Source organism: Adiantum capillus-veneris, chromosome 29 (assembly GCF_014529385.1).
Source record: "Adiantum capillus-veneris isolate H3 chromosome 29, ASM1452938v2, whole genome shotgun sequence".
Taxonomy (NCBI): Eukaryota; Viridiplantae; Streptophyta; class Polypodiopsida; order Polypodiales; family Pteridaceae; genus Adiantum; species Adiantum capillus-veneris.
In genome coordinates, this window is record NC_140959.1 from 25,392,742 (window position 1) to 25,404,876 (window position 12,135).

General features: G+C 43.9%; 1 protein-coding gene across 3 annotated transcripts in view; it reads right to left on the reverse strand.

Moving 5' to 3' along the window:
- Nucleotides 1-645: 645 nt before the first annotated feature.
- The window catches only part of LOC147418926 (uncharacterized), a 116,219-nt gene continuing 104,729 nt past the window's right edge, over nt 646-12,135 (reverse strand). The window contains exons 2-6 of one of the 3 annotated variants that reach the window (XR_015187133.1): nt 6,537-6,615; nt 6,382-6,455; nt 1,709-6,280; nt 1,160-1,625; nt 646-1,019 (exon numbers count right to left, since the gene is read on the reverse strand). Coding sequence is in view for 1 of the 3 variants with exons in the window: in XM_086505640.1 (XP_086361766.1) it covers nt 2,663-6,280; nt 6,382-6,455; nt 6,537-6,615 (3,771 nt within the window). In the remaining 2 variants the exon portion in view is untranslated. Of the gene's footprint in view, nt 6,281-6,381; nt 6,456-6,536; nt 6,616-12,135 lie in introns of all 3 variants that reach the window. The other 2 variants (XR_015187132.1, XM_086505640.1) reach the window with 2 other exon arrangements.

Consider the following 12,135-nt stretch of genomic DNA (forward strand, 5'->3'; position numbering starts at 1 on the left):
AGCAAAAAAGAGATTTGGCTTACTCGTATGGTGGGAGAGTTAAGCATCGATGTAGAACTTCCAGTTTTGCATTGTGATAGTCATATTGCTATCCAACTAGCACAAAATACATTGTTTCATGCAAAGATGAATCACATTGATGTATCACTTCATTTGTGAGGTGCTTACGAACAAGTGCATGGAGCTTATTAAGATTCATGCAAATGGTAACCCTACTGATCTACTAACCAAAAGTCTCTCTCTCAAAAGCTTGTACACTGTCAAGTGTTTATGGGCATTAGGTAGAGGTATATTTATAGGTCAACATCTCACTTAAAGGACCATTGGGAGTTTGTTGCATAGAGGGCTAACATACTCTAGCCAGACATCGTGTACCTTGTAGAACTTATCACAAGTGAATACAGGAGCTCCACGATTGCTACTGCAAAATTTATCACGAGTGAATGAAGGAGCTACATTGCTGCTGTTGTAGAACTCCATCCACACTCTATGCTACTCCCCTCTGTCATTTCTCTCCTCCTTCAAGGAGTGCACTTATAAACAATGGATAGATCACATCTCTTATTTCACAGAAACGTAAGCACATATAATCTCTCTCTCTCTCTCTCACACACACACACACACACGTGTAAGTACACTTCGAGAGAAAACCACTCAATGGTGAGTAAAGAGAATGTATTCAAAAGAGAAACTCATCACCATTATAACAATTCTCATCCCAAGCAACTAAATAGTTGAAAATAATTGAGAATTTTATCAACTAATCCTCATTGTATCCTTCTAGTTTCTTTATGCATTGGCAATGAAATTTGATAGATGCTCCCCTCCAAGTATGGTGCCCATCCCCAAGCACTATTGAAAAGCGTCCTCGGAGGCTAGAAATTTGTTGATAGCTTGGGGTATATCAGCATGTTGAGAAGTGCTTGAAATCCATGTTCTTGAAAATATTTGTTTGTCCAAACCGAGTTGAAGGTAATGGTCACAGCGGTTACAATTGTCCATGTGACAAAATCTGAGTGCTAGTGGGAAGGAAAAAGACAGGATAATTAACCATGACATTGATGTTGTTTGCACAAGGTTCAAGAGTTGTTCATGCATATTTGCACAAGGTTCAAGAGTTGTTCATGCATATGCTCTTAGCCAAACATTGAGGTCATACCTCTTGTTTATGGAAAGCTTGATCGACTTCTATCTCTCTCTCTTTGAGGGCGCTACACACATAATCCTTACATACGTGGGAGTTCACGGCAAGTCCAAGAGGAAGGCAGCTATGGTGGTCCAAACGTCCAACAGCCGGCTACAAGGAGAAAGATAGCCAAAAAATTCGCCATTCTCGATGGTCTACTTCTCGCCCCCATAGCCATTCTAGCTGCTGCATCTGCTCCTGCTGTTGACCAGCAACCAAATTGGAACCTCTTGTTGCTAGACGCTTTGGTTGCTTTTATCTTCGCTTTTGCTTTACGTCACCCCTTTCCACGCCTGATCACTCTGTTTGTAGGCTGGACCTTCATGCACTGGATTGGATCTCTGGGGCTGCTTGTTAACTTTCGAGCGCTACTGCCCCGTGTGGCACTAGCGATCATCGTTGATTTGAAAAAAATTGAACTTTTATCATCGCCCAATCTCTGGAATATGTAAGAAGATGCTCCATGAGGATGTTGACAATCAAGTAAGATATTACACACATACGAATAGAGTAGTAGCTTACTAGGGCATGATTTTCTGTGGAGTCTTTTCCACGTCAAGTGGAGCATGTTGTGTCTCTAACTGCCCTGCGTGGCTGTCTCCATCACCAGCTTCATCTTGCTCTTTCGTCCTGCTCTTCATTGCCACCTCCTTCCTCTGCTTCCCGATTGTGAGGAGGTGCTGCTTTCATGGTCGATTGCTGCATAACTGGATCAGATTTTTGCTTAAGACAACATGCAACCTACCGTCTGTATTTAGCAAAATCTGGTCTGTTACATGGGAATGGTGATGTCTCTTCTGAACGTTTGCTGTTGCCATCATCTCACATTTGAATGGATAGAGTAGCAACAACATGCCTAACACCATCCACGATCTATGGCAGTTTACTGACTGAAAGTAGCCATTGTTGTATGATCTTGAGACCTTTCCAATGCTTATACGTCAGAAACAGTCCTTACTGAACAAGGCGTAGGGTGGGAGCATTCCTTTGCATTTTGATAGAATACTCCCACCAGAAACCAAGTCTCAAAAATGTTTGGTTTTCCCATCAAGGAATAATACCTTCGGGATTAAGACATGTCTTGCCTGTAAAACTTTGTAGAATGCATAATAAGTGATAGCTGTGTATCAGCTTCGTATAAATGTTGGTTAGTGTCAGGTTGTTGGTAAGGTTGGTTAGTGTCAGGTTTGGCTAGTTACCTCAAAATTATGCTCTTGCATAGCTGACCCGAATTTTCATTGTGCAATCTCACATTCACTTTACTACCTTCTGCGCGTCTACCGTTCTGCATTCAAATAGCATTCATCTCGGCAAAAGTCAGCATACATTGCATCCAACGTTTGCCACCATTGCAACTTTGTCAGAAGTTTTCACCAAAACATTCCAGCTGCATTTTATCTTATAGATGGAAACAAAAACTTCCACCCCTGGACAGTAATTTCTCTTGTACTCTTCAACAGGCTTCAGTTTAAGCAATCACCACATATCCCGGCATGAGCAAACTCCGTCTTTGAAGCAATGTATACGATTAGCATCTCTCACAATAATTTTGCGCTCAACAATTCTGGAAATGCACTTGGTTGCATTGTGACAATCTACACAAACCCTTAGATTCTTGGCAATGTGCAGAGTGGTCTTAGGCGGCGTGCTTATGAGCCCAAACACAATTGCCAGCTTTTCACTATGGCTACAAAGAATCCCTTCCATGTCGTTGTCATCCATTGGCTGGAAAACACTAAGTCTGTCTGGCTTGTAGCCAGCTGCCTTCATTTCTTCAACAAGACTATTCAATCTCTTATAGATGTCCTCTGTCCGTGGGTGTCCTTTGTCCCCAAAAACAAACTCATGTACTTCCCCATCAACTTCAATATGGCTACGCCCTGGTTTCCGTTTGATGCCTCTTTCCAGCATTAGCTTTTGTAAATTTTCCCTCTTTTTGTGCAGGCCACTTGCAGCATATATATTCGATAAGAGTACATACACAGAAGCATTATCTGGTTCTAGCTTTAAAACCGCATCTGCCGCATATTCAGCTAGTGGCACATCCACATGAATTTTGCAAGAGCCAAGTAAAGCCATCCATATTACAGCATGGGGGGGCATTGACATTCTTTTAATGTAAGAAACTGCCTCCTTCAAGTGCCCTGCCCGCCCAAGAAGATCCACCATGCAAGCATAATGTTCCTTGCAGGGATCCAAGCCAAAAACTTGATTAATAGAATCAAAGCAAGCAGAGCCTTCTTTCACTAAGCCTGCATGGCTACAGGCAGAGAGAATACTTGTGAAGGTAACTGCATTTGGTTTTATATTTTCAGTTCTCATCTTTTCAAGAAGCTGAAGAGCTTCCTCACCATCCCCATGCATGGCATATCCCGCAATCATTGCAGTCCATGCTACTATATCACGACTCCCAATGCGATCGAATATGAACCTAGCATCATCTATATCACCAAATTTAGCATACATGTCAATAACCGCATTGTCAACAGGGGAATCAAGAAAAAGGTCATCTTCAATCATCTGAGAATGGACACACTTGCCAACCGTTCGAGCTATGACACTTGTACAGGCGCTGAGTATGCTCGTGTATGTCATACAACTTGGCCTGACAGACTTACGCTGCATTTGTTGATAAGCACCAATAGCTTGCTTTCCACACCCCTTCTGGACGAAGCCAGCAATTATCGCAGTCCATGTTACTACATTGGGTTTCATACCTAGGCTTTCCATTTTTTTGACCACTTTCAGAGCCTCCTCTCCCTGGCCCTGGTGCATGTAACCTGCGATCAATGTATTCCAAGAAACCACATCAGGCTTGGTTCCTTCCCGCTCCATTCTGTTTAGTGCATTGAAAGCTTCTTCAAATTGTCCATGATGAGATAAAACGGATATCAGGGCATTCCATGTATACTGGTTTGGCTTCAAGCCTTCCTCTTGCATCTGTGAAAACAGCCGCTTAGCTTCTGCAACACTTCCATGAGATGCGTGTCCTGCTATCAATGTATTCCACGTGCCCGCATTAGGTTCAATCCCGTCTTGTTTCATCTTTTCAAACAAACTTAGTGCATCCTTGAGGTGCCCATTCCTGGCATAACCTCCAATCAATGCCGTCCACGATATGACATCAGGCTTTACACCCTCCTGCTGCATCTGTAAGAACAGATCCAATGATGCTTCTAAGCACCCTTCGCGAGCATGACCTGCCACCAGGGCAGTCCATGTAGCTACATCAGGCAATATTCCACTCATTTTCATTTCCTTCATGAGTTCCAGCCCCGTTCCTGCATGACCCTGCTGAGAAAATCCTGATATAAGTGCAGTCCAAGATGCAACATTTGGCTTTATCCCAGCCCTCTGCATCTCCTGAAACATATCATAAGCCAAAATTAAATGGCCACGCTGAGTGAGTCCTGGAATGATGGCATCCCATGAAACACTATTTACCTTTACCCCTAATTGTTTCATTTCCTTAAACAGACTCAAAGCCTCCTCTTGCTTCCCTACAGAAGCAAAGCCAGAAAGAGCTGCAATCCATGTATTCCCATCTGGTTCGATGCCTGCTTGATACATCTTTTTGAGAACGTTCAATGCCTCGTCCATGCATTCACACTCGGCATATCCTGTGATCATGGCATTATAAGTTACAATGTCTGGTTGCACACCACTGTGAAGCATTTTTGCAAAAAGCTCAATGGCATCCTGTAAATTGCCTTTTTGGATGTATCCTCCAATTATCAAATTCCATGTGTGAGTGTTGGGCGTTGATCCTTCCCGCTTCATTTGCTCAAAAATTTCAAGGGCTGCCTCACAAGACTCATGCTGTGCATGTCCAGCAATTAACGCATTCCAGGATGCTATGTCTGGTTTGATACCCTTTAGCTGCATTTGCTGAAACAGCTCGAGAGCCACTTTATTTTTTCCACATTGTGTATACCCAGCAATCAAGGCTGTCCATAAGATTAAGCTGGGCTCAGATGTTTTTCTAAACAAGCAGCATGCATCTTCAAGGCTCCCACATTTGCCATACATGCTTACAAGCGCCACCTCCGAGTTGATTCCACGTTCTACGCTGCATGCATGAACTACTTGGCCATCCACGAGATTCTTCAGGCTGGCACAAACTTTCAGGATGCCCGCAATGGTAGACTTATCTGGTTCATGCCCAAGTTTTTGCATCTTTTGAAAGAATTTCAGTGCTTCATTATTGTGTCCATTGTCAGCGAACCCTGAAATAATAGCATTACAAGCAGGCACATCCGATTTGACACCGGTCACTTGCATTTGGTCAAAAAGTCTAAGAGTATCTACAATCTTTCCAGACTGTGCGTACCCAGCTATTAGGGAGGTCCAACAGACAATATTTGGCTGTTGTACGGCATCAAATGCAGAGTGGGCACTTTCAAGGTTTCCACATTTGGCATACATATTTACAATAGCTGCATCCAGAAACGGATTAGAACTGATTCCAGATTTATCCATGTAGAGACGAACCTTCTCGCCTTCTTCAAGAGACTTGAGGTTCGTACATGCTTTCAATACATTTGCAAACGTATATTTGTCAGGTTTTACCTCAGCCCTCTTCATTTTATAGAATAATTTGAGGGCTTTCTCATTAAGACCACAATCACAATAGGCTGAGATGAGTGTGTTAAAAGAAAATGAATTTGCTGATGGCATTTCATCTAAAGTGTCTTGGGCGTTCAACAAGCTCCCACAGCTGGCATACATTTTCACAAGAGTACTTGAAATAAATTCAAGCTGCTCAAGTCCATTTTGTACGATATGAGCATGAAGACGTTTGCCCTCGACCAAAGCTTTGAACTTGACACACCCCTGCAGGAGCTTAGTATAGCAATCAACTTTGATTGTTTGGCCATTGTTGCTATATAGAATGTCAAGGGCCATTTTTAATTGGCCCTGGTTGCACAAATCATTCATTAGCTTATATGTAACTTCACTGCAGCATTCCTGTTGCTCCATGTCGCGATTCATCGCCAACAACTCTGACTTTACCCACGCAGGATTACATTTTTTATCAACCCATAGAGCTATTTTGGTAGTTTTATGTTTGAAATCGGGATATTTGTCACTAATCTGCACCCAAAAATGCACAACCAGAGAGCTTTAGAACCCTTTTCTTAGCCACCCAACGATACCATGATAGATAATTACATGCAGCACATGTAGCTGTATACCTTAGTGGCCCTGTTATCATCCCATTGTGAAGGGTCTTGAAAAAACTCTCGCCATATTGCGTCTACCTTCTCTTCTGCAAGGTGTCACAAAATGCATAAGCTGCTCACACTGTTGTTTGCGTAAAGATGAACTAAAGAATCAAAATATCACTGACCTGGGGTCTTCACAAGCAAAGGCACGAACCTACGCTGCAAACTGTGAGATAAAAGGTCTCCAAGACGGTTTAAAGTCATCTGTAAAAATGTTAGGCTGTATTACTGTAATTTTTAGGATGCAGAGAGGAAAGGAGAGTTGTTGCTAAATGGACTATTTTCTTATTTTCTGAGTAATTTCTATTTAAATGAAATTAGGATATTCAAATGTGCACACTTGAATTGTAAAAGTTGGAGCTGTAGATCTATTGGAATTGATAAAAACCATTGGGAACGGAAAACTCTAATACGTCATATGATGGGTGACAAGAAGCATCGTGAAGGAGTTGTTCCGTAAGTGCGGTGGGAGAGATCGAGGAATGGGTATTCCCGATGCGTCACATGATGGGTGATAGGTGATGGTTCAGATAGGGAATATTCCATTGGTCTAGGAGGAAATCCGAACTAGATAATGGATCATGCATAAAGACGCAGGCACAAGAATAAAGATGGGTCTTGAGAAGTTTTTTCTAAAAGCACGGTATTTTTTAGTGCTTTCTGAGAAAGCAAATGCTTTTCTACGAGGAAATCTATGACTGCATTGCATCTGTGCATGAGGTTGCACTCAGGTACACCTGGCAAGTGCTGTATAGCATTAGTTTTCAGCTCACTGAGTTTTTTTATTGAGTTTTTTAACAAGTTCACATTTTTTTATTAAGTGACCGGCCGCCCACTTAGTAAGTAGGCAGTCACTTGATAAAAATAATGCAAACTAAAGGAAGCGCTCTCAAGTCTATTAAAATCAGCCAACGACAGCCCGATTCCTCTCTCTCTCTCCTCTCTCTAGAAGTTGCCACCAGCTATCCTTCCTCTCTCCTCGCTATTCCAACGCCCCAGGCATATGCTATTGTTGGGAGAAGATCACCGGTTATTCATGCCGCCATCCAATGCCTACAAAAGCAGTCATAGCATTCCCTCTCTTCCCAAATTTGCCAACGCTAGCACAAGGAGACTCTTGCCACTGAGAAACTACAAGTGATCGCGAGAAGTCGGCGTGTGGAGGTCGCTTTTCCGTACTAGGGGCGACAGGGGAAGCTTGTGAATACGCTCTATGAGTGTTGCTTTTGTGTTTGTGTTTGTTTGCAGGTACTCCATCGTGGAGGAGCGAGAAGGCTTCGGCCTATGCTCAAGGATCTCGGAAAAGGGTCTGCGAAGCTCAGCGCTCTGAGTACAAACGGGAAAGGAATTGGAAGTGGGCGCTCGTCTCTCGGATTTCCCTAATGGGAAGGAAACGACCATCGACTAGAACGGAGGGTTTCTCCGTTCTTGTGCTTGTAAAAAGATTCTCCTTGCATAAAGATTCTCTTGAGGGGGGATGACCAGCCTATCTTCTGGTCCGTGTCGATCTTCTCCCTTGTCTCTTTTGGTCAATAATCCATTTATTTTCAGCTTATAGATTATTCGCATGCGCTCCCGTTTGTGATAGTGGTATCAGAGCTCGGTCGCCTCTCTTTTTCTGCAAAGGAGGCCGTTTTTGGGAAGGAATGGGAAGAACCATGACGAGTCAAGGGAGAACAGCTAAAGACGAACTTCAGCAAGTACGAGTTCAACTCGCGGAATTGCAATAGCTTCTCATACTGCCAGCTGTCCAAAAGGTTTGAACGGAATCAAGAAGCCACAAGGAACATATGCCGATGGGCATCAGGAAAACCCTGTTGGGGGTAACCCGCACGAGGAAAATGTAAAAAGAGGTACTACAACGCACAAGGGATCTCCGAATTGGAACAAATAGCCTTCAAAGAGCAGGGGCCAGGAAAAAGAACTCTCTCTATTGAATGAAAGCGGGACCCAGCTGATGGGCCTAAAATCAAAGACACACACACACTGAAGACATTGCGAACCAGCTGATGACGTGGCAGACTGTACGAACACCCACGTTTTACGTTGCTAACGTGGCACTTGTACGGAGTTCCGAATTTTGTGTTGGCAGCTTTTTAGCACTAGTTTTTAGACCAGATGCTTTTGGGTTTGACGCTTTCATGTATTGCTTTTAGATGGCTTAGGGCCTTTAAATATGAAGTGTGGGCTCTCTCTCTAACATTCTACTGCGTACAGATGCACAACTGCGTTGAAGCAATATAAAGAAATACTAAAAGGGGCGCTAGGGTTTGGGGCCAATGCTCTCTTGAGGTGGAACTCCGCCACTCTATGTCTCGTGTGCCATGTCTCTCTTCCAGTTCAATTGTTTTGAAGCGTCGAAAGTTTGTTCAGTCTATTCTTTTCCATTGGCACATGGTGCCCGTCCCGTTACAAATTTTTGGCGTGCCTTGTTTGACAACGTTGGCACAAAGTTGATTTTTTCTTCTACATACTATCCCCAAACAAATGGGCAGAGTGAGATCACCAATTCCACAATATTGGGTATATTAAAATTCTATGTGTCGAGCAGACAGTCTGACTAGGATAAATATTTGACCCAAGCCGAGTACGCGTATAAAAATACCGTACATTCATCTACGGGGAAGGCAACCTTTGAGATTCTTTATGATAAGCTTTTGATTCCATCACTCCTTGAGAAAGTTGCGGACAAACACAAAAGGAATTTGGACTTAACAGTCCGTCAATTGGTCAAGTTTGAGAAGGCAAGTTTTGAGTTAAATGCTCCTTGACCCTCTTCAGCTGTCCTGTTCTATCCCTTTCAGCCTTCTCATCCAACACATAAAAATTAAGCTCTCCCCTTCATACTCCCTCTCGCCAGTTCTCGACCTCCTCCCAATAGCGTGAATTCAACTCTTTCTTGTGAGAATATACCCCTACTGACAAGCTCCATCTTTCCCTATAACTCGTCAACCACCCGCTCTCGCCGAGCTCTGCTCCTCTTCCTTCCTTTCTTCCTGATTGTCGGCCTTCCCTAATTCCCCTTTCCAGGGTGCCTCTCGATGGCCTTGATAACCAAGCGAAGAGGATGAAGACAAGCCTCCTCTCGCCCTCTCTTTTTTGCTAAATGGTGCCCCTTTTTTGTTGTTTGAGAGCTCCAGCCCCTCCTGCTTCTGAATGCATGCCCCTCTTCTTCAGCTCATGGGCTGCAGCTACCTTCCCAACCCACTCGAGGATTAACTCCCTCTCTTTCCAGTGCTGAGTAGTCGCCCCCTTCGTTCTTCTTTTGAAGCCCTTACAAGCTACCTCTGCTCAGCTGGTCGACCCCTTCTTCTCTTCTTTTTTGGACGCTCTCTGACTCTTTCCTTAGCCCAAGCATGGCGCCCTCCTGCTTCTCCTTCTGAGCTCAGCTCTTCACCCTATTTCTGAATTTGTGCCCCTCTTCTTCAACTCATGGGCCATAGCTACCTTCCAAACCCACTCGAGGTCCAACTCCCTCTCTTTCGAGTGCTGAGTAGCCGCCCCCTTTGTTCTTCTTTTGTAGCCCTTACGAGTTGCCTCTGCTCGGCTGGTCGCCCCCTTCTTCTCTTCTTTTTTAGACGCTCTCTGACTCTTTTCTCAGCCCAAGCAGGCGCCCTCCTGCTGCTCCTTCTGAGCTCGCATTTCAGTGAGCTCTCCACCCTTTTTCTGAATGTGTGCCCCTCTGCAGCCCCTACGAGTTGCACCTCCTCCTGCACCTTGAGCTTTAGACCCCCTTGTGTGCCGACCACCCATGAATCAGTAGGTTGAATCTGGTGCGGTGCGGACTGCACAAGAGGGGAGCCACTCCACTCCTTTGTCACAGATTGCCTAGATTGGATAAAGTCACCAATTTCTCTTCGAGATTTTAGGGTACTAACGGGCTGACAGTATTTTGTGGAATGACTTTATGAACTGTGTGCACTGAATTGGAAATTTCCTTGATTGAACTGAAAACATGTGCTCTCTCATGTGTGTATTGTTAGAGACATGTAGAGAAAGATGAAATGTCAGTAGCATTTTGTCTGATAAAAGACTAGGACTTAATGCATCTAGACATCCGTCAGAGATAAGTAAGATCTCGATGTGATGGCTAAGTGAATGAAGAATGAATGTGATTTGAACTTAGTGCATATAGACATCTGTTATACAGATCGGTGAGATCTAGATGTAATGCCTAAGTGAATGTCAACTAAACGAGATTCTATTGCATCAAGATGTCTATTTGGATGAGATGATTGGATATTGGTGTGAGTGCATCATGAGTTCCGGAAGGATGAGCTGGTTGCACAGTGATCTGGGTCCATCAAGAGTTCTGGACGGAATGAGATGACTAGATTGAATGATTGAAACACAAGTGGTCCGTGTGAACTAAGTGTTTGATTTTGTGATTTGCATGATATGTGGATATTGTTAATCATGGGCATGGTTTGTTTGATTGAAATGTAAAATGAAAAGATATGATAGTAACAAGATTTAGTCAATCCCCATATCTGCTAGAGATCGGTGAGATCTCGATGTGATTGCTAAATACGTCACGATGATCATGATTCTCATCTAAGATCTCGACGGGGATAGTGATGTGAATGTTCAATGACTGTCGTCTTCGTGCAAGTACTAGAGATGCGTTGTCTAGTGCGTCGGTACTTAGAGTCAATATCTACTAAACTAGTTTCTCGCTTATGTTGGTTTTGCACACGCAATCAAGGGCGATTACGTTTCTTTCAAGAGGGAGGTAGTCACAATCAATCCGAGAGGCCAAAAATGAAAGCACACCGATTTTTATAAGTTGTACCGACTTATGGGGTCCTGTCTGATGGGCCCCAAGGGACAAAAGGATAAATGAAGCGTGGAAGGGCCAATGACGTGGCAGTTGTACAGAACTCGCGAATTACTTTGTTGACGTGGCAAACTGTACGGACTTCCGCGATTTGCACTGCTCACGTAGCACCTGTACGGATTTCCGCAAAAACACGATGGCAACCCCTTGCGCTAGCTTTTAGGCCAAGAGGCTTTTAAACTTGATGCTTTTGGGGCTCTGCTTTTGGGCATCCCTTGTACTATTTATAAAGAACCCAGGGCCTCACTCTGCACAGCATCTTGACACTGAGTCTAAGAGCAAAGGACTCTCAGGAGTTGTACCTTGATATCAGCAATAATAAAGAAATAACGAAAGGGGCACCAATCTTTGATGTCAATGCTTTTGGACACGCAACTCCACCGCGTCGTGTTGACTCTCTCTCTCTCTCTCTCTCTCTCTCTCTCTCTCTCTCTCTCTCTCTCTCTCTCTCTCTCTCTCAAAGTTCATTGATTTTTGGAAGCTTCTGTTCGCGTGTTGCAATTGATTTCTCGCTTGGAGTGTCTAAGCTTGTAACAAATAGCCTCCCAAAGATTAGTCAGCAACCTTCCTTGAACCAAGAGCGGAAATCCTTGCATGGTCACGACTTGTAGCGGTATGGAGACCTCCACCAATCAAGAAGGCGAGCGAGTTCCACCTACGGATCCTCGCATGCGCCCTCCTCCTACCCCTCCCTCTTTGCCATTAAATCCCATGGATTCTATGATGTTGTAATGTGCAGCGGAAGTGAATGATGGTGTAAGCTCAGGATGAGTGAGCAGTGAGTGCTCAAGGTTCTTTTTACTTTAGAGGAAGGGAGAGCCTTCCTTGCTTAGAGAGAGAATGTGCAATGACCAAAACGAGAGTGGAAGACTGTGAGTGCAAAGAGC